At 42.8% G+C, this 22121-nt stretch overlaps 1 protein-coding gene across 6 annotated transcripts in view; it reads left to right on the top strand.

Annotated features, from left to right (window-relative positions):
* Window positions 1-22121, top strand: part of TRIM55 (tripartite motif containing 55) — a 55147-nt gene that overhangs the window by 4137 nt on the left and 28889 nt on the right. For 4 of the 6 annotated variants that reach the window (XM_066625911.1, XM_066625908.1, XM_066625912.1 and 1 more), the window contains exons 3-8: window positions 876-1041; window positions 5262-5357; window positions 16120-16353; window positions 19845-19867; window positions 19977-20101; window positions 21094-21296. In XM_066625911.1, the coding sequence (XP_066482008.1) occupies window positions 876-1041; window positions 5262-5357; window positions 16120-16353; window positions 19845-19867; window positions 19977-20101; window positions 21094-21296 (847 nt within the window). The remainder of the gene's footprint in view (window positions 1-875; window positions 1042-5261; window positions 5358-16119; window positions 16354-19844; window positions 19868-19976; window positions 20102-21093; window positions 21297-22121) is intronic. The other 2 variants (XM_066625909.1, XM_066625913.1) reach the window with 1 other exon arrangement.

Genomic DNA, 22121 nt, shown 5'->3' with positions numbered 1-22121 from the left:
TATCAAACCTAAGGAGTATTTTCAGTTTACAAGTGCTGTTCTTGCTCCTACAGTCCATGTATCTTCCTGGTTCTTGCTTTCTGCTTGAGACTGTGACACACAATCCAATCCTACCTAAACTTCCCCACCCTGATACAGCAGCACCAGAAACTTCCCCACCCTGATGCAGCAGCAGGCTACGCTGCATTCTGTGGGAACATCTAGCAGGCAGAAAGCCTCCTTGGGGTAATGGAAAATTTGTCCCTTTGCTCTGAGGTAAGCTTCAGCCTGCTCAATGAATTTGCTGGTGCAAGTACATCATCTGTGTTGCCAGATCAAGCCCAGGAAGGGGGATGGTATATGGTGCACACCAGTGCCGTTGATCCCACCCTCCCACGCCCAGTCTGCCCTTCCCCACCCAGAGTGCTGCCCTCCCCTGCCCCGTTACATCCCTCTCCACCCTCCTCTGCTCTCCCCTCACCCCATTTCAGCCCTGTGCTGTTCAGTGTAGAGCTTACCTGCTCTTATGCACTTCTGTCAGTGCATGATCGATGCTGTCTAAGAGTACTCTAGTATAGATGAGCAGAAAATCAGTACAGGGTGAAAATAGGCACATTGATTTCCATTGGATCCCTGAAGCAGTCTAAGTAGGCATGTTTATCTGAATGAAGGCACGGCAGACCTTATATAGGGCCAGGAATCCCTAATTTCCAGAGTCCCCCCAGTTCTGAACCCCTATTTTCTAGTGTCCCATTTTGTTTGAGATTTGCGACACAAGCCTATACTGTACATGTTTACTCAGAAGTAAGTCCCAGTTTGTTTAGTAGTGCTTACTATCAGATAGGTGTGCTTGGGATTGCAGCCTGAGTGACTCTGACCAGACCTTTTTTCCACAGACCAGAAAGAAAAACTGAGCAGCCAATGTGCGAAGAACATGAAGACGAGAAAATTAATATTTATTGCTTGAATTGTGAAGTGCCCACATGTTCAATGTGCAAAGTGTTTGGCGCTCATAAGGATTGCCAGGTTGCTCCTCTTTTAAATGTTTACCAAAGACAAAAGGTAAAAAAACTCAATTCTTCTTTCTTTTTCCGTTCCATTGAGAAAAAGGATGACTTGTCTTAGGAGTGTTTTTACTACCCCATAGTTTTTTCCATTGAAATTGGATTACATTTTTATCCCACATAAAAGATTTGTTAGTTTGGTTAAAACTTGACCCTAAAAAGACTTTTGTATGGAAAACAGGTGTAGAATAAAATTTCGTCTGTTTTGTGCACAAACTCGGGAGGCCCACACTCTCAAATGAAATTGTCTGTTTCTTCAAAACATATTAATAAATGTTTATTAAAACATTTATTGAGACTCTCAAAAAAAACTTTCAGAAGACAAAGAGCCCAATTCTACTCAACTTTCCAGTGCTGATGCAACCATGTCAATGGGACAGGTGCTGTATCCTGTGTTGGGGGGAGCAGTCATGGAGCCCTCCTCAAGGTAAGGGAACAGAACATACAGCTGCACTACAGCTGCATGGGCACTGGAAAGTTGGATAGGATTGTGCCCGTGGTAAGTTAATTCTGAAACAAACACTACCAACAACAGCCCGATCCTAGGCATGTCCTCAGAAGTAAACCCCATTGTGTTAAATGGGGAGTTATTCTGAGGCAAGTGTGTATAGGATTACAGCTTAAATCCACTATTTTCACACTTCCTCCCCCCATAACTGGCCAGGCTTTGACAGCACAGGAATACTCAAAATGAGCTTGCTTAGGAAGCCTTTCTGTCTGACAGAGACTCTCTGCCTCCTTAACAGACAACTTTTTACAAGGCTGGCTGTGAGCTTCCTGATTTTTGAAAACATGGATTTGGCTAATCAAAGCTTCTGATGACTTTGCCAAGACCTTCTGAGGCTTAGAAATGCAAGCTGTCTATTGCAGTTAATCACTGATGGTGGAACAATTAGCACCTATCAAGGTTTCTTTAGGTGCAAAAACAAAATGGAGAAAAAAATGCTATTGAAAATTAAACTGGGTTAGTGTTTTTTTTCCCCCACTCCAAGTGCAGATTGTAAATTTCACTGGTGTTTCATTGGGTTTAAAATGTAATCCTAAATACATTTTTAGTCACAGAAAAGATACATGATGTCTAGCTAAATTTTGGTTAAATTTTGGACCAATACGTTGATGACAACATCCTGAAAGGACCAACTTGCGGCACCACTAACTTGAATATTTTCACAAATATGTCTGGTGTAGCAAAAATACCCCAAGTTGAGATTGTCACTGGTTTAAAAAAACTAAAACAAAACAGAATTGTACACAAATAAACTGAATAATATATCTCACAGGAGAGCATTCATTGATATTATGGGCTTCTAGTTTCATTGTTCTATTTTTTAAAAATTAATTAGTAAAACATGTATGCAGTTCTTTGTGCCTGAAACACCAAAGCATCATGACCCTCCCCATGTCACTACTGCCACAGCAGCATACCATAATGCAGCCATTTTCAACCACTGTGCCATGGCACATTAGTGTGCCACAAATGTTCCACAGGTGTGCCACAGGAGTTTGGGGGAAGATCATTTATTAGTAGGGCCAATGCGGATATGAGCCCCCCACTGGCAGCATGGTGTGCCTTGTCAGTTGTCAAAAACCTGATGGTGTGCCTTGACAATTTTAGTGCTCTGTCAATGTGCCATGAGATGAAAAAGGTTGAAAATCACTTCATGCCATAATGCATGAAGCATCCTCATGATAAGTATATCTAATGGCATCAGCCTTTCCTTGTATTTCATGCCAAACCAAACTCTGTATTGCAATTTTTGTTCTTGAAATCTTTTCAGTTTGTTTGTAGGTGTCTTAAAACGGATATTCTTTTTTTCATTTTGTTTTGGTTCATTTCCAAGGCCAATTTAAGGTGTTGATTTTGACCTTTAAAGCCCTTTATGGTTTGGGACCAGCATATTTGAAAGACCACCTTCTTCTATAAAGTCCAGTTTGTTTTCTTGAAGAGGGCCCTGCTCGTTGTGGCGCCATCAAGAAAAGTTAGGGAGATGGCGGCTACAAATAGGGCTTTCTCAGTGGGGGTGTCTGTACTATGGAATTCCCTCCCTTTTGAGTTAAGAACAGCCCCTTCACTGTTAACCTTTCAGCAAGGTTTGAAAACTTTTTTATTTCAAAAAGGCTTTGATGCCTGGTAGAGGGTATGAAGGTTGCTTTTTTAGTAATTTTTTTTAACTGATGGGTTTTTTTTTTCTGCTGCTGTTTCTCTTTTATTCTCTATTTTATAGTTTTATTTATATTTTATAGTTTTTTATGTACATCTTTTATATATTTTAATTGCTTTTAGCCACCTTGGGTGCCCCCTAGGGAGAAAGGCAGGTTAAAAATAAAAATAAAAAAATTCTCAAAGAACAATCCTAACTGCTCTGGCCCAGGAGTGTCACAAACATGCCATAAAGCATGTTTCTGGGTGGGGGGAGGGCAGCCCAGGAGGTGAATTGGGCCTAGGCGGGGGGGTGGGACTGGTCATGGTAGCACAGGCCATTTCCTAACCCCCACTCCCAAACCCCCCCCCCCCACATGGGCTGCTCGGATTTGCGCTAGCGATTTCACTGGTACAGATCTGAGTAGCCCCATGGGGTGGTGTTACTTGGGATAAGAGGAAAAATATCCCCTTACCCCGAGTTGCCCTCTAGCCACCTCCTAACCTGCACTAGATACAGTGCACGCCACTCAGACTGCCTGTTCAAGCGCAGGTTAGGATTGGGCTGTCCATATCTGACCAGAGGCCCATCTTTAGATTTGGGAAAGAGAACATTCCACAGTTTGGCTTTTAATGCATTTCTGTCTACAGTTAAAAGAAAAGTTTTACTTTGCCAGTAATTACTTGGGAATGGAACAGAAAGGCTGGGCCGTGCTCCCAGAGTCCTTTGCTGCCATCTGTAAAAGGTCTATTTATTTTTAACCCAGCATTCACTAAACAGCTGTTTATTTGGAGTATCCTCATGAGAAATGCAACTTAATTTCTTGAAAGCCTTAGTGGGGCTGTCACCAGAGAGAGCCAGCTTACAAGTACAGCCTTTGGATAAAGCCCATAATTATATTTATTTGTGAACACCAGAGCTGGGTAGATGCTTAGGGGGGAAAAACACATCCAATTGAATATATTGGAGAAATGTATTGGATGCTGTCCATGGCTTCCTATGCCCTTTCTAGGATAATTCATAGGAGAATGTGTTGAACAAAGATATCTGTGGAAAGTATCTTGAATATTCATATCAGCGATTAAACACACCACTATTTCTGCCAGAGATAATGTACATCAGTATGCATCCGTTCTCAAACTGAAACATTTAGGAGACAAATCCAGTTCAAATACTGGGCATTCAGTACCAAATCCCAATCAAATATGTAAGCTTTTCAGAGGCTAGCATGACCCAGAATGAAACTGTTATCCAATAGTTTCAGAAAGTTAATGAAATCCTGAAAATCAAATTTTAATCAAACAAATTAGTCATATGATTCTTAACGCAGGGAAGGAGATCTTTTAATAAAACAACAGCTCAATCTGATCCAGGGCTTACACTGATTGATCTTGCAATGTGTCAGCATAAATCTCAAAACAATGGTGCTAAAGTTGCTCTGTCATTCCATGGCCTGTGGCTGTCAGGGCAGACAGCCAGAGGCCACCCATGGGAAACAGTGTCCCACTGAATTGCCTCCATCCCACACTGTCACTGGTAAGTCAGGGGGCTGAATGGCGAATGGGGGCGATTCAATGTGAGGAATAGGCCAAGCTGGGTTGGGAGGGGGAGGATCTCGGCAGCAGTGGTGCATGTCAAGATCCTATTCCTAGCCTGACAGCCCCTGTACAGACTCTCCTCAGATGTACACCAGCTGGCATGGGTCCAAGGAGATTCATTAGAAACCAGTAAAAAGGGATTTTTACTTACTTCTCCCCAGCTGTCTGGTCACCCCCCTCTCATAGCATGCAGCAACACTGCATGCTCTGGGCTGGCCCGGGAGGGGTGGTAGAATTGGGCTATGATTTACAGTAACTAGTTTCATCAGCTGCAATGTACATTATTGGCAAGATTATTTGGTTTGGGTTTTCAAAAATAGTTTTCTTTTTGTCTTCCAATAAGCATTTCCCCAGTGCCTTTTCAGGCAACTTCTGAAAGATCGTTCTAACTGTGAACAGTAAAAGGCATATTTATTAAAGCTGTTCCATAGTCCCAGTTTATATTTATACTTATTTTACACGTGTTTATTACTCTACAGTCAGAACTCAGTGATGGCATTGCAGTACTAGTTGGAAGTAATGACAGGGTACAAGGAATTGTAACTCAGTTGGAAGAAACCTGCAAAACAGTTGAGGTAAGCATACAGGATGCATTCGTCTGAGCTAAACCATGTACTGTAATTGTGATTGTCAGTGGCGTCACTAGGAGGGTGCGGGCCGCACTGGGTGACGCGCACAGGGGAGGTGATGCGCACTGGGGGGGTGAAACGCTAAAATTGTGGTGGTTGGGAGTAACTCCATCATATTATATACCAATGGATGCAAAATTTTGAGCAGAATGCAATGCAAAAGACCAGAGTAAAATATCTCCTTTCTATCAAAAGTTATGATCAAACAACTGGAGAACAAAAAATGCATGGATCCCTATGGAAAGTGAAAGTGAGCTGTATCGCGCATTTACTCGTGAGTAGGCAAACTTGCCTTAGTCTGTCAGAAAAGGCAGGCTGAGAGGAATCCAACAACACCAGAATGGTCCTGATCCAGTGAATGCAGCCCCCAAAAATACCTGAGAAGGAAGTCCCTACCTCCAAGCAGATAAATGTATTGAGCCCTATGGAATGCGAAACTAAGCCACACTGTCATGTTTACTCACGAGTAAGCAAATGTGCCTTGGCTGGTGGAGAAGATCAGATGAAGGAGAGTGCAAGGCTACCAGAATGGTCCTGATCCTATGCACCTGGAGCTCAACAAGTGCTCCAGAAGGCAGCCTCCCCCCCCCAAAAGGATCAAAACAGAGTCTTCAGCTGATAAGGTGAACCGTTTTGAGACTTGCAAAGCCAGGTCGATCCTGACAGTGATCTGGTTTAAACAGAAGTTCTTAAATTGAACTGGGCACTGGGTAGGGCTGAAAACCTTACTGGTTTTGGAGGGGGGGGGTGTTATTGCAGGCAGGCTACAGAGGAAATTTACTTGGTGGAACAGGGCTGGCTTCTGCTTATTTAATTATTTGTTTTACTTTAATTATTTATACTTATTTATTTTAATTTGCCTGATGATGTCACTTCCACCATGACATCACTTCTGGTGGGTCTTGGACAGATTGTCATTCTAAAAAGTGGATCCCAGTGCTAAGAGTTTGAGAACTGCTGCAATAAGGTATTAGTAAGTTAACACCCTTGGGGCGGTGACACCACTAGTGACCAAAATAACTAAAATCACAGTTTGGACAATTAATACCATCATGTTATATATCAATCAATGCATAATTTCATGCAGAATGTGTTCTATCTTTGTTCTATCAAAAGGTACAGCCAAAAAACCAGTGGGGGCGGGGTGATGTTACATCACCACGCCCACCACTTGGGGTGTTGCCCCACCCACTGCATGGGGAATGATGCGCTGGCATCCCGCACCGGGTGATGCGAACCCTAGTGACACCACTGGTGATTGTTATTCAGTACTGTATATACATTTGGTGATGACAGTATATATGCTTGTACAGTCTGTGTGTGTGTGTATGTGTGTGTGTGTGTGTGTGTGTGTGTGTGTGTGAGAGAGAGAGAGAGAGAGAGAGAGAGAGAGAGAGAGAGAGAGATGACAAATATTCATTTGCACCTTTTTTCTTTGAAGAAGATTTCTGTGCAGATCAAAACTTCTACCCTATTCAACTAGTACAATCCAGTCAATAAATGGTACCATTCTTAACATTATCTGCATGCCACAGAGGCTAGTGTAATCCAAGCAATACGCCATCACAGTTCTAGTATGGCACAGGCAAAAGCCAGGAATAACAAAGGTGTCCCATGTCAGGAGAACCTGGGTTTGTTTAGTAAACAAACACAGATGACTCAGGCTAACACACTGTGCCACCCACTCAGAGGATGGAAGGAGGAGGGAGATGAGAAGGGGAGGGGAAAGAGATACCAGCTAAATGGATGAATAATATGAACCCACAATTTGCATGCTCCAGAGCAATGAAACTGACTTAAACAGGACCAGTGGAGAAATGGGACTTGGTCTCCAGGCATGGCGAAGTCTGTATCAGTCTAGACAATGAATTTGAATTGGAAGTCCATTTTTTATCATTGTTTCCCTGTCTCTCTCTGCTGTCTCTCTTGCACAGTGTAACAAAGGCCCTTTTGATCTCCCATTTAAATCATTTGGGACTTTTTGGCTGAAACAACAAAGAATCTTATGGCACCTTAAGGACTAACCAATCTATTTCAGCATAAGCTTTTGTGGATTGCTGTCCACCATCAGGAGTACTTCACATTCACTTGATGTTGTCCAGGAAAGCTTATACTGAAATAAATTGATTAGTCTTCAAGGTTGCTACAAGAATTGGTTGCTTTTGCTACAACAGGTGAACAAACCTACCATTCTGGAAATCATTTTGGCTGGGTCATGCCCATAATTATACAGTGTTGCTTTTGATATCACAAATCATATGCTTTTCTAGAAGTCAGGAATCAAAAAAACAAAATACATAGCTCTGTGCATGGGAATAGCTGTAATCAAGCATCTAAAACTCCCTTCACGCATGTAGTCACCCATGTGCAGAAGCCATTCACTATAATGAGATCCCACGCTGCAGAGGTGCATGTGTCTATGTGAATGGGAAAAATCTTTTCCATGTATGTGACATCACATTGGGAGAAAGTGTGCTGATAACATGGGAAAACTCAACATGATCTTCCCTGCCTGTATGAACATTTTATTCACATGTGTAGCCTTTCAACATGGGATTGTACTATATGGAAGTGATTTCTGTGCTGTTGACTGAGCATACTAAGAAATTGAATTCTGTCAGGATTTTGGTCCATTCACATGCCAGACCCACTGTAAAAAGACATGGCCCTTAAAGTAGATTAGAATGCAAGAAAACTCAAACTTTACTGGTTCATTCCTGTAACATTGGAAAGTATAAATTATAAACATGCTCAAATTTTCCATTGCAAAACAAGGTCTTTATCAAACAATTAATTTCCTGCTGTTGCCAGACCTCCTTGACCTTCGTTTCTGACCTGCTGCCTGCCACCATTATACATCAAAAGTCATCAGTCCCATGAGAGTAAATTAGAGAGTGTCAGTGCTTAATTGGAACACCATGTGTTTTGCTACACACTTGTTCCGGATAGGTTAGGAAGGGCATCTGAAACCTGTCGCTCCTCTCATGACATTTTTCAGGCACAAGAAGCGGCATTTCTCTTTAAACATAAGATCCCAGGATTAATGTGACGTTAATCACATGTTGTTCTCCCCCCCCCCCCCCGATATTTTCATTTTTTGGCTAAAGCAGCTGCCCAGGCAGCCTGCAATAGAAGGCTGGTGCAGTGGGGAAAGGTACCTTAGCTCTACTTTTCTGCTGGTTTTCCACCTCCAGCTCAGATAGTCTCCAGCTGATTCTGACCCCATGAGAGAAAAGAAATGGGCATCCATGTATTTTCTTCCTTCCTACTCCAGTCCTAAAATGACAGTGGCAATCTGAAGCCTGAAAAATGACAAAAAAGTTAGAACTACTGAGAAAGACCTTTTTCCTAGACCTGGAACTTCTGCCTGTTAAGATATATCATACTGGGTAATGTAAGTAACAGCCCATATATCTGACTTGCCATAATAAGGCAATTCCTTATAGCTAAATTTAGCAGGAATGCAAGGAATGGAATCTTGATTGGTTGTAAATCATGTAGACAATGCACATTATCTGCTTGCTGAGAAAGTCTCTAGGATGATAGAATTTGCATTTTTTTTTTCTACCACAGTAAAATGGCTACTCTTTCAGAATTTATTTATTTATGGAATCAACTTCTGCAAAACCCACAGGCAGGGCTGCCAGGTGGCAATCCTGAGATCATACACTGTACTTTTAAATGACCTAATTTTATTTATTAAAATAATTTTCCACCCTGCCTTTTCCTATTAAAACTGGCATAAGGTGACTAACAGTATTTTAAAAATCAAAGAAAAAAACATGAGATATAATAACATGAAACAATACTAAAAGCAGCAGGACAAGCATAGCTCACTCGATAAAACCGATTTGAAAAACCTTCTGAAATAAGAAGTTTTCAAACACTGCTTAAACATGGCCATATAGGGAGTCTGTCACCTCCCTGGGAAGTGATTGCCATAGATGTAAAACTCTGTTCCTGATACTCTAAATTAGATGTTTAGTCAAAAATGGACCAGAGACGCTCCACAGAGAGCACTGTGTTTCATGCTGGTATCAGGGCATTATCGGTTTCATAAAAGTGGAGGCAGTCCCTGAGCAGGAGACAAGGTGTCTGGGACCTCTCCTGCTCATTCCTCTCTGATCCTATGATCCACCCCTTAACCTTGCCTGCCCTGAGACATACCTAGAGGATATGACAACATATCCCACTGCATCAGATCAGGATTTTTTCAGCAGAATCCAGCTACCTCCTGGGAGTCCTAAAGCAGGACATGAAGGCAATGGATTTCTGCTGTTGCTTGTTCCCGGCATCGGGTACACAACCTTGAACACTTTATGTCTAATTAACTGCCGTAATGAAAACCAGGGGAGATATCAGCAGGAAACGCTGCAGTTACCTTGGGAAGGAAATTAAAGATACAGGCTAGCCTTTTCTGGGTTACAGCCTAGCACTTCTATCCACATGAAGCATCAAGTAGGAACATTGACTATTGTCAACATTGTGGGGTGGGTCTCGTACATAAGAACATCCCCACGGGATCAGGCCATAGGCCCATCTAGTCCAGTTTCCAGTATCTCACAGCGGCCCCACCAAATGCCCCAGGGAGCACACCAGATAACAAGAGACCTGCATCCTGGTGCCCTCCCTTGCATCTGACATAGCCCATTTCTAAAATCAGGAGGTTGCACATACACATCATGGCTTGTAACCCGTAATGGATTTTTCCTCCAGAAACTTGTCCAATTCCCTTTTAAATGCATCCAGGCCACATCCAGTGGCAAGGAGTTCCACAGACAAACCACACGCTGAGTAAAGAAATATTTTCTTTTGTCTGTTCTAACTCCCAACACTCAATTTTAGTGGATGCCCCCTGGTTTTGGTGTTATGTGAGAGTGTAAAGAGCATCCTCTCTATCCACTTTATTCTTCCCCTGCATAATTTTGTATGTCTCAATCATGTCCCCCCTCAGGCGCCTCTTTTCTAGGCTGAAGAGGCCCAAACGCCATAGCCTTTCCTGATAAGGAAGGTGCCCCAGCCCAGCAATCATTTTAGTTGCCCTCCTTTGCACCTTTTTTTAGTTGCCCTCCAATTAAGCACCTTTGCACCTTTTCCATTTCCACTATATCCTTTTTGGGATGTGGCGACCAGAACTGGACACAATACTCCAGGTGTGGCCTTACCATTGATTTGTATAACAGCATTATAATATTAACTGTTTTGTTCTCAATACCTTTTCTAATGATCCCCAGCATAGAATTGACCTTCTTTACTGCCACCGCACATTGGGTCGACACTTTCATCGACATCCACCACCACCCCAAGATCTCTCTCCTGATCTGTCACACAGCTCAGAACCCATTAGCCTATATGTGAAGTTTTGAATTTTTGCCCCAATGTGCATGACTTTACACTTACTTACATTGAAACGAATCTGCCATTTTGCTGCCCAGTCTCCCAGTTTGGAGAGATCCTTCTGGAGCTCCTCACAATCACTTCTGGTCTTCACCACTCGGAAAAGTTTGGTGTCATCAGCAAACTTGGCCATCCTGCTGCTTAGTCCTGCCTCCAGGTCATTTATGAACAGGTTGAAAAGTACAGGTCCCAGGACAGATCCTTGGGTTACTCCACTTTCCACCTCTCTCCATTGTGAAAATTGCCCATTGACACCCACTCTCTGCTCCCTGGACCTCAACCAGTTCCTAATCCAGGAGAGAACCTGCCCTCTAATTCCCTGACTGTGGGGTTTTCTCAGCAGCCTTTGGTGAGGGACCATGTTGAACACCTATTGAAAGTCCAGATATATAATGTCCACGGGTTCTCCTGCATCCACATGCCTGTTGACCTTTTCAAAGAATTCTAAAAGGTTTGTGAGGCAAGACTTACCCTTACAGAAGCCATGCTGATTCTCCCTCAGCAAGGCTTGTTCGTCTTTGTGTTTTGAGATTCTATCGTTGATGAGACATTCCACCATCTTACCCGGTATAGACGTTAGGCTGACCGGCCTATAGTTTCCCGGGTCCCCCCTCTTTCCCTTTTTAAAGATTGGTGTGACATTTGCTATCCTCCAATCTTCTGGCACCGTGGCCATTTTGAGGGACAAGTTGCATATTTTAGTCAAGAGATCAGCAACTTCATTCTTCAATTCCTTAATAACTCTAGGGCAGATGCCATCAGGGCCCGGTGACTTATTGATCTTTCATTTATCAATGAGGTCTGAAACATCTTCTCTTGTAACCTCTATCTGACTTATTTCCTTGGTCAGGAGGGGCCGTTCGAGCAGCGGTATCTGCCCGAGGTCTTCTGCCGTGAAGACAGATGCAAAGAACTCATTCAATTCCTCTGCCATCGCTAAGTCTCCTTTTATTTCCCCTTTCCCTCCCTCACCATCCAGAGGGGCAACTGCTTCTCTGGCGCATTTCCTGCTTCTAACATATTTGAAGAAGCTTTTATTATTCCCCTTAATGCTGCTGGCCATGTGTTCTTCATACTCTCTCTTGGCCTCCCGTATCACCTTCTTACATTTCTTTTGCCACAGTTTATGTTCCTTTTTATTCTCCTCATTAGGGCAAGACTTCCATTTATGGAAGGAAGCTTCCTTGCCCTTTATGGCCTCTCTAACTTGGCTGGTTAGCCATGTGGGCACCCTCCTGGACTTTGTCGAGCCTTTCTTTCTTTGCGGTATACACTTCCTCTGGGCCTCTATTACTGTTGATTTGAGCAACCTCCATGCATTCTGTAAAGACTGGACTCTTTCTACCTTCCCTTTCAACCTCCTTCTAAGCAGCCTCCTCATATGAGGGAAATCCACTCATTGAAAGTCAAGGGTTTTTGTGAGAGATTTGCCCGGTATTCTTCCCCCAACGTGCATGTCAAAACAGATCACAGCATGATCACTGTTCCCCAACTGCTCAGTAACATTGACATCTCTAACCAGGTCCTGAGTACCGCACAATATTAAATCCAAAGTCACCTGTCCTCTGGTGGGCTCCATGACTAGCTGCTCTAAGGCACAGTCATTTAGCATGTCAAGGAATCCAGTCTCCTTTTCGTGATCAGAACACAAATTGACCCAGTCAATACGAGGATAATTGAAGTCCCCCATGATTACAACCCTGTCCCTCCTTGTCACCTCCCTGATCTGTTTCCTCATTTCAAGGTCCCCTTCCGGTTTCTGGTCTGGAGGATGATAGTATGCCCCCAGTATTACATCACTCCTCAGGCCTGGTAATTTAACCCATAGAGATTATATGGAGTCGGACCCACCTTCAATCTCTACTTTGCTGGATTCTATCCCTTCCTTAACGTAAGTGGCCACCCCACCTCCAACATGCCCCTCCCTGTCCCTCCTGTAGAGTTTATAGCCCAGGATTGTGGTATCCCACTAATTTTCTGCATTCCACCAGGTTTCCATTATGCCCACTATGTCAATGTTTTCCCTTGTCACCAGACATTCCAGTTCTCCCATCTTTGCTTGGAGACTTCGGGAATTTGCCTAAAAGCATTTGTACATGGAATGCCCCAGGATGGGCTGCTTATTCGCTCCTTTATCCCTGAATCCTCTCATTGTGCCAAACCGTCTATCACATCCCATCACGCTACCATTCCCAATTTCTTCTCCTACTCTGTCTTTGCCTTGTTGTTCTCTAACCTCCCCATCCTCGTTCCGTAGGGATGAGGAGTCCTGAACCGGATGCCCCTTGACTCCTGTCGGCCTTCCCCCAGGGATCAGTTTAAAAGCTGTTCTGCCACCTTTTTAATGTTATGCGCCAGCAGTCTGGTTCCATTCTGGTTCAAGTGAAGCCCGTCCCTCTTATACTAGCCCCGCTTGTCCCAAAACGTTCCCCAGTGCCTAACGAATCTAAACCCCTCTTCCCTACACCACTGTCTCATCCAAGCATTGAGGCTCCTGATCTCCGCCTGCCTAACTGGCCCTGCGCGTGGAGCCTAGCTGGCCCTACGCGTGGAAGCTACGAATTGTAGTTTTTACTGAAGATTTCTTGTGCCACAGTTGCAGATTTCCTGAAGACAGAAGTATCTTTCATGAATTCCTTGTGAAACCCTTTGGATCAGTAATTTAACTAGGAATAAACATTCTGGACAATTTGAGTAGCATTGTATGTTGGATCAAGAAAAACCATCCTGGATTGAAGGCCAATCCAAATGTGACACGAGAGATCAGTAATCAAGATCTCTTGTGACCTTTTTAAAAAAACGTTAATAGCAATCATAAGAGGTTAAAATCAAATTGGAACCGTGGTTTGGGTAGGGGGGTTAACCCTTTCCTTCCTTTCTGTCTTTCCAATTAAAATCTCCCCTCCCTCCATCAAGTCACCCATAAAAATAAAAAAAATTAAAGGACCACATGATATCTGTATGTTTTCCCATGTGGGGGCATAGAAGTTGGAGGAGCAATTTAAATTTTCTAACCCGCTCTGCAATGCCATGGTCCTGATCCAATGCAAGGAAAGTGCCCATGGCTGCTATTAGTAATTTCTTTTCATTTTTAAACAGTGGAAAATTCTGATAACAGGTTTCCCATGTGCCATTAGTATAAGGTCTGACAAAGTGCCATGAGAACTTATATCACTTCTGTATACACCAAAATAAAATAGAAAACTAGAACTATATGACTTCTACCCACAAATGAAGGATTATAAATCAAAATCTGAGGTAAAGAGTTTTTGAAATTAATATCTTGTGGTTCTAATTGGCAGAAAAATCCATTACAGTCCTTTATATAACCAAAGCAAAGGAGAAGAAATAATATACCAAATGTGATTCAAAGGCTCTTAAACCCTTTAGCTAAGTAAAAAAAAAACAGAATATTGGAAGTTAGAAGCCAAAACTTTGTTGTCAGGAAGGCTTTGCGTTCTGAGGATGAAATTGGTTGCTATCAGGAGTTTGCAGACAGAAATAAGCCTTTAAAGTAGGCTAACTGTAGAAATTAGAATCACACCAAAGCAGAAGCTCCTTAATATTCAAGTTTTAACAGACTCAAACAAAACCGAGACCTCAAAGGTTTATAGTGAATGATGCCTTAAGAAATAGAAACAGCCTCCAGGACTGGTGTCGTGTCTTTCCAAGGATGACTCACTTACCTGCAATGCTCACTTTTTTTGACTCTCTACTGTCCAAATTTCAGTTGAGAGACTGAGGTGCTCATAGCTCTTTCACCTTCAAAACATTTAATAGATGTTTCACTCATAAATAAAATACAAGGGACTCTGGAAAATAAACTTCACCGTGTCTTCCATAAAATATCTGTCAAAAGACTTCTTCCTTTCACATGGGCTTCATCTCATTTGCACACCAATTCAGCCTTGACAGTTATCAAGCTAACAGCCCACTCCTAAAGGTGGCGCTGCCGCCAAGTGCAGCAGCGCCAAAGTGGCTACCGCTGCATCCTACGGCCCCACAGCAGCTGCAGGAGGTCTTCTTGGGGAAAGGGGACTTTCATCCTCTTCCCCCATGGAAAGCTCCAAGTCCTGCAGTGAGGCTTCTCATTTTACTGGCACAGACTTGAGAGACTCCGTGTTGGGACATCTGGCCCAACATGGAATTCAGGATCCAGCAGAGCAGAGCACTGCTGATCCCACCCCCTCCCACCCTGGTTCTTCCCCCTGCCCCACCCTCCCCACCCTCCCCCCACCCTGGAATGCCTTCCCCCACCTCAAGGCCCTCACTGCTTCCAAGAGCTCTTACCTAGCTCCACATGGAGCTAGTTGGCTCAGCGCCAACTGGTATTGGGCCAGCACCAGTGCTGATTTGGCGCAGGTTGTCGTGGCATGCTTGCAACACCCAGCGCTGGTGGTACACTTGAACTGATGGCAATGAAGAGCTCAGGATTGGGCTCTAAAGCGGCAACCCGAAGCACAATTAGCAGGGAGTGAACACAGTGTTGAACACAGTGAGACTTATTTCTGAGTAAACATGCCTATGATTACACACTGGGAAATGACACACACAAGGACCCCTCTCTGTGATCTAGTTCAAGTCATGGATGAGAGTTAAGCACCATTCATCTCTGTTTGCTACCTTGTCTAAGACTGTAAATTTTCTGACTGTTTCTTGAATTCACTCTCTGGTATCTTTGAACATGGCAGAGCTACAAAAATGGGAAGTCTGATTTTTTTTACTTTTCATTTTGAATGGAATGGTAGATCCTTCCACGCTATATTTAGCTTCTGTAATCCGCACAGGGGGGTCTGAGTTTCCAATTTGTGGAAATATGTGTTTCAGCCTAATACAAATGTTTATGGTATAATTGAGGGGATCATGTGTAGATATAAAAATCTACCTAATAGGATTATTTTTAAAAGAAGCAATGTTTCATATTTTATAATGTGTTATATCATATAATGTGTTATATGATGAAGTAGAAATGTATAGTTCCCTGTCATTACTTTATCATATTTAACATAATTTACAATCCTTATAATTTCAGTATGTTAAACCACTGTTACCAAAACAAGTTTTTGCCATGCCATGCCATACTTAAAAGTGATGTCATTCTTCCATCATAATTTTGGAATTCTTAAGGCTAAAAGCTGGGGGTAGGTAGATCCTTTTGGACTATGAAAAAAATTGTTAAAATAGATTTCATTTAGAGAAGATGAGCTTTAAAGAACCACTATTCAGAATTTTAAAAAATAAAATAAAGCATATTTGTCTTTGAAAACTTCCTTTATCACATACTTTTTAACATGAAGCCAACGATTCACAGGAATGCTGCAAAAGGCAGAAGGAGCAACTGTGTGAAAAATTTGATTATCTGTACTCAATACTGGAAGAAAGAAAAAGTGAGATGACACAAATCATCACGAGGACCCAAGAGGAGAAATTGGACCATGTTCGCTCTCTGATGAAAAAATATGCCAACCATTTGGAAGCTGTGTCAAAACTGGTAGAATCGGGCATCCAGTTCATGGAAGAACCAGAAATGGCTGTGTTTTTACAGGTATGTTAACAACAGGTTAAAAACTACAGCCAAGGAAAAGTAGCATTTCACAAGACTTTAGGCTGCAGTTCTAAACACACTTCCATGGGAGTAAATCCTACATCATAGTGAGACAGACTTCCAAGTAAACATGTATTGGCTTGCAGAACTCGACTGCAATCATACATACACACTTACCTTGGAGCTTCAGTGCACCAAAGGAGACTTGCTTCTGAGTAAACATGCATAGGAATGTGCTGTAAGTGACTCTTCCCATTTTAAAATGATGTTCTGTCCAGTGACTGTTGTTCATGCAAACAGGGCCTGTTTTCTTTTCTTACTATTGCTTGGGAAGAAGTGCTCCATTATCTGTAGCACTGTGCTTCCTAATGGACAATCATTTTGGAGTGCCTGATTAGACGCTTGGTATTTATAGACTCTTCCATTGATTCTGGAAACATCTATTCTTATATTATATGCAGATAACATTAAGTACAGAGACACTTGTCTCAAGCGGATACAAGTCTAGTCTCCTTTAAACAGAGAACCTCTCTGGACCGGTAGAGTATTCTAACTGCTTTGAATCTACATAGTAGTCCAAAAATGAGATATAAATTAAATAACTAGATGATGATGCTGTCAGAAAGGAAGGTTAAGGCGCCCTTGTTTCCAATAAAGACTGTTTAGTAGATCATTACTTAGCATAGTTGTGCATGTCCAGAAAAAAGAAGCTGCTATGGAATATAATAGGGATGATATTAATGAAGGTTCTTGAAAATGACTTTGGTTATATCACAGTTTTGTTATTGTGACACTGCTTTCATGTAACCAAAAGGCAGATATATCAAACTCAATTATTTTTACAGCAATTGAATGCTTATTTTTTTAATCTGTACATTTAAATAAGCAATTGCAATAAATAAGCAATTGAATGCTTATTTTTTAAATCTGTACGTGACATAATTTTCACCTATTTTTTTTTTAAAAGCTGCTTTATATCCCTTCACATTATCAGTGGGGAGTGAGGGCTAAAACAGACATGGTGAGGTCAGATATCCTTCTTTTAGATTGACACCCACTTATTTCAGCAGATCTCTTATCCTACATCAGAAGATAACAAATTGGTGTTATTTCAGAACATGACAGCTCTGCAAAGAGATGCCACTACTTTGCAGTGTTTCTTATGTTTGCAATTTTGAGCTGGGAACTCCACCTACACCTTTCTATTCATAGATCTCAAAGATGAAGTCATGGCTGGGTTAACCATTATGTTAAGCACACAAAAGCATCGAGCCTATGGCAGGTTGAGTCAGTGTATATAGTTTAATTACTTTGGAGTTTCCCAAAGTGAAAAGTGTGCCTGTTCTATTCTTTTAGAAAATCTTCTGCAGCGTATCCCTAATGATTATCTCATGCATTACTTGACAGTGGAGCAGTGCCAAAATTCAGAGCTGAAGGGAAATTTAGAACCCAATCCTACCCTCCACCGTAGCCATTTTCTGCAGTGCAGCCATGCTGCCAGTGCTCACACTGCATGCAATGGGAGGGGGTGTTAACTAGATGGCCTAGCAGAGGTAAGTAAAACAAGTTTTCTTATTCACCTTCAGTAGGCTGCCTGGTGGCCAATGGTTCTCTTTGGATCCATGTGAAGCTATTTGCTGGCATAAGTCCAACACGAGGCAGGGGGCATGCTGGGCTGGAAAACCGGGGATAGCATCTCAGCATACACTGCTGACTCCAGGATCTAGCCCCTCCAGCACCCTCTCCTCCTTGCACCCTGCCCTGAACCTCCCATGACTTGCCCCCTGCTGGTATCTTGTCTGAATCTGTGTATGACAGGTGCACTGAGCCTCCAGCTATTTCTGCCCACAGCTCCAGCCTGTACCAAGGCAACACAGCAGTTGTGCACAATAGTAGTGTGACAGTTGCACCACTGTTAGTGGATTTATGGCCACAGATTGAGAGGTCTGTTGCTGTAGGATCTCTATACTGCTTAGCCTGAGGAACTGGATGTTTATGCTTTCTATATTGGGTGAAAAAGTATGGCATGGAGTAGATAAGTATGGCATGGAGTAGATAAGTGTAGCAGCCATTTGTTTCTATTTGTGAGTGTGTATGAGTATATACATTGATCTGCTTGTGTGTGAGTTCTTACAAAGAAATGGGGATTTCCTCACAAAGAAATCAAGGATGTGACCTGTTTTGTTTACATAATCTCTGGTATCTCCAGGTAGGGCTGGGAAAGTGTCTCATCTGAAACACCAAGGGAGCTGCCAGTCAATGCAGACAGTACAGACTGAGATGGACATATATGTCTAGATGTTTACAGACTAACAGCCCAATCATAAGCTGCCCTAGCGCCCAAAGGAGCAGTGGCTCCAAAATGGCTGTCACTGCATCCTGTGGGACCTGGATAGTTGCCTAAGTCTCCTCAGGGTAAGGGAACAGTTGTTCCCTTACCCCGGGTAAAAGTGCTGTGGCTCCAATGGCAGTGTCAGCTGTTTTGCTGTTGCAGAACTGAGGCGGCCCCTATAGGGCTTTCCAGCCAGGGAGGCAGCATAAGATTCGGTGGCAGAGTGTGCCGCCATCTCCATTCCCTCCTGGCCCCAATCCTCCCTCAGTCCCTCTCTCCCCCTGCCCAGTTCTGCCTTTCCCCTGCCTTCCCCTTGCCCTTTCCCTCCCCAGAAAAACCATTCCGCTGGCTGGCAGAGAAACTTACCACTGGCTGCTGCTGCGTCAGGTCCTTTGGGTGCAGAGGCCCAGCACCGACTGGCCTCAGCACCAGCGCTGCATGTCAAGCACCAGCAATAAAGTGCCTGGTGGTACTTTAACAACACCTCAGTACTTTTATGACACTGAGTGTACCGCTGGTGCTGGGCTCAGTAGGATTGGGCCCTAAGTAGATCAACTTCATATGGGGCCAAACACATGGTACATGAGTGACATCAGGTCAAAAGGCCCACAATGGACTGGTGAAAAAAGGTGGTGCCCCCAAGAGCCACTGCTGCTGTCAGTGCCACTGTAGCCAAGGAAAAACCTCCCCCAATCCCTTCTGGGTACTAACTTAGTGAAAGTTGAAGTCTGGAGCACTTTTTGACCACTGTTCTGGAATCTGTTGCCCTTGTTTTACCTATACTGCATCAATTTACCTATCCCGATCAGTGCATGTTATGGTGCAAAACCAGGGCAAAGGCTGCAATGCTATTTTACATTCCCAGTACCACTGTGTGCTGTAAAGTGCATGATGGGGTCCCCAATGTTACTTTGGCCAGGCCCCCACAGGCCTTGGGCTGGCACTGGTGTGGTGTTCCTCAAGGGGCTGCCTTTCCATCAAGTCCTGTCTGAAATTTCCAGTCATGCTCAGAGTTCTAACTGTATTTGTTCAAAGGACGTTCCAACATTCTGTATGAGAAAGAATTAACCTGCAGACTATACATCTTTAAAAATAATGTTCAAAAATGAACCATTTGAAGCGTCATTAATTCCTTTGATTTTTATTTTGTTTTTCACAGAATGCCAAAGCACTGCTACAAAAGTAAGTCTTTTCCTTTTGAGAGAACATGCGTTTCCCACTTTTATCATATGCCACCCATTTGCAAAACATTCCTTTGCAAACTCAAATGACACCCATGTTTCTATTTTAGAATTAGTGAAGCCTCTAAAGGATTTCAGATGGAAAAAATAGAGAATGGCTATGAAAATATGAGCCATTTCACTGTCAACCTCAATCGAGAAGAAAAGATAATAAGAGAAATTGAGTTTTACAGAGGTACGTATTTTCTTCTTTCATGAAATTGCTTTTCTAACTTTTTTTTTTTTTTACTGCGGAAGTGCAGTTTTTGTGAAGACATTCCTGTCAGGGATATGATGGCAAGACCTTTTTGACATTGCACAAATGTAACAAGGCCATTTTATAAGCCTCCTAATCAAAAGTAAACTCTCTTGAAGACTGATCATACTCACAATTGCATTTTTCTTTAATAGAATATGCAGCCCTGGCCCTCGTGATGTACACAACCAGTTCTGAGAGTCAAATATTCTGTATACCGCCAGAGTTATTAACCTCTCCCTGGCCTGTTTTTATGTCTAGGCAGAACCATAGCAATGACTAATAGTGATGCATGGGAAAATATTTTCTTCAGTAACAATGGTCACATAATGTGGCTATAGAACAGGGCTTGTGATGTTTTTATCCAGCCAGAAGCCCTTAATTGCTACCAGTGTTTCTTTGCCCCCCCCCCCCCAAATTAACTTCTGTAACTTTAGGGGAATTATACTTACCTGTAAAAGTAAAAAAAAAAATAATGAATGTGTGTTTTACCGTTGTCAAGACATTTTACTAGTACTTATGGTATTTGTATACCAAGGGGTGAGGTAGTCCTACTACACATTTCTTGCCACTTTTGAAGTTGTTGAGAATTTTGTTCAGAGGAAATAGCACTTTGTCATATACTATTTTTCTTCATCCATCTCCCACTAGCCAAAATTCTAATCAGTTATTCCCAATCCAACAGAGAATTGGAAAAGTATCTGTGGTCAAAAGGTGAATCTAGTATCACAAGCCTGTCCTGAAAAATCTGCATGATTTTTATTTCTGACCTAATACTCTTCTCACCCATTTGTGCAAGCGCACACATATCAACAACAAAAACACCATGGTCCTATCAAGAAAAATTGATACATCGAAACTGGCCATCTGTTAACATGAAGCACATACATTTTATTTGAGTGAAAATGTTATACTTCTTTGTATGACATTAGCAGAGGAGGAAGATGAAGAGGATGATGCAGTTGAAGGTGACGAAGTGGATGAGGTCCACACAGAGTCATCTGGTGAGGAGGAGGAAGCATCTGAGATGGCATCCCAGCAAACCCAGCAGGATACTGTGCTCAAAGACACAACTGCTGTATCTCAAACAAACCCAGGACCATCATTATCATCTCCATCACCAGTTGCTAATCAGGTAACTATTTGGACAAATTCTTCTCTTATCTGCTGTGTTAGATGCTTTCTTCCTAATCATCCTATTAATCAAAAAATGGAAAAGGCACAATTATTTAGTCACAGATTACATTTAAACTACAATAGTGAATATTTCCAGTGGTGATGGTAGAGAAATGGCCCCAGAAGTCATTTTCCCCTGATCCAACTGGTTGGAGAGCATTTTGGAGGTGGGGCAGGGGTGTTCGTGGGGGGGGGAAGGTTGAATGAGGGGAGGATCAGGCCTGGGAGAGGTGCAGGATCAGTGGCACTGGTGGTGGCACATGCCTCATCCAAACCCCCTTCCTGGGCCGGGCAGCCATACACGGGACTTCCTGGATTTGCTCCAGCGATATAGCTGAAGAGGAACCAAGAAACCCTGTGGAGTGGCTGGGGCTTTACCCATGGTAGGGAATTATATCCGCTGCCTCCTGAGCTGCATTGAATGCAGTGCAGGCCATGCGAGCTAGCTGCACCAGTGCAGTTTAGGCATGGGCTGTAAATTGCACCCAACAACTTGCTGTACATATGATTAAAGCAGACCAGTATTTAAAGCCAGGAGTCTTCTGCCACAGTGTAGTTTCACCCTAAAACAATAAAAGTTCTTTTCTTATTCAGTCTGATTTAGGAAAAGTGCTGATTAATTGTAGGTCAAGCAATTTGTTTAGCACAGTGATGTTCAACCTTTTTCATCTCATGACACATTGACAAGATGCTAAAATGGTCAAGGTATACCACTGGTTTTTGGACAATTGGCAAGGCACACCACACTGCTGGCAGGGGGCTTACATCTCCCAATGGCCCTACT

This window comes from Tiliqua scincoides, chromosome 4 (assembly GCF_035046505.1).
Source record: "Tiliqua scincoides isolate rTilSci1 chromosome 4, rTilSci1.hap2, whole genome shotgun sequence".
In the NCBI taxonomy this organism is placed as follows: Eukaryota; Metazoa; Chordata; class Lepidosauria; order Squamata; family Scincidae; genus Tiliqua; species Tiliqua scincoides.
The sequence above is the reverse complement of the archived record's forward strand: the minus strand, read 5'-3'. Positions and strand labels throughout refer to the sequence as shown.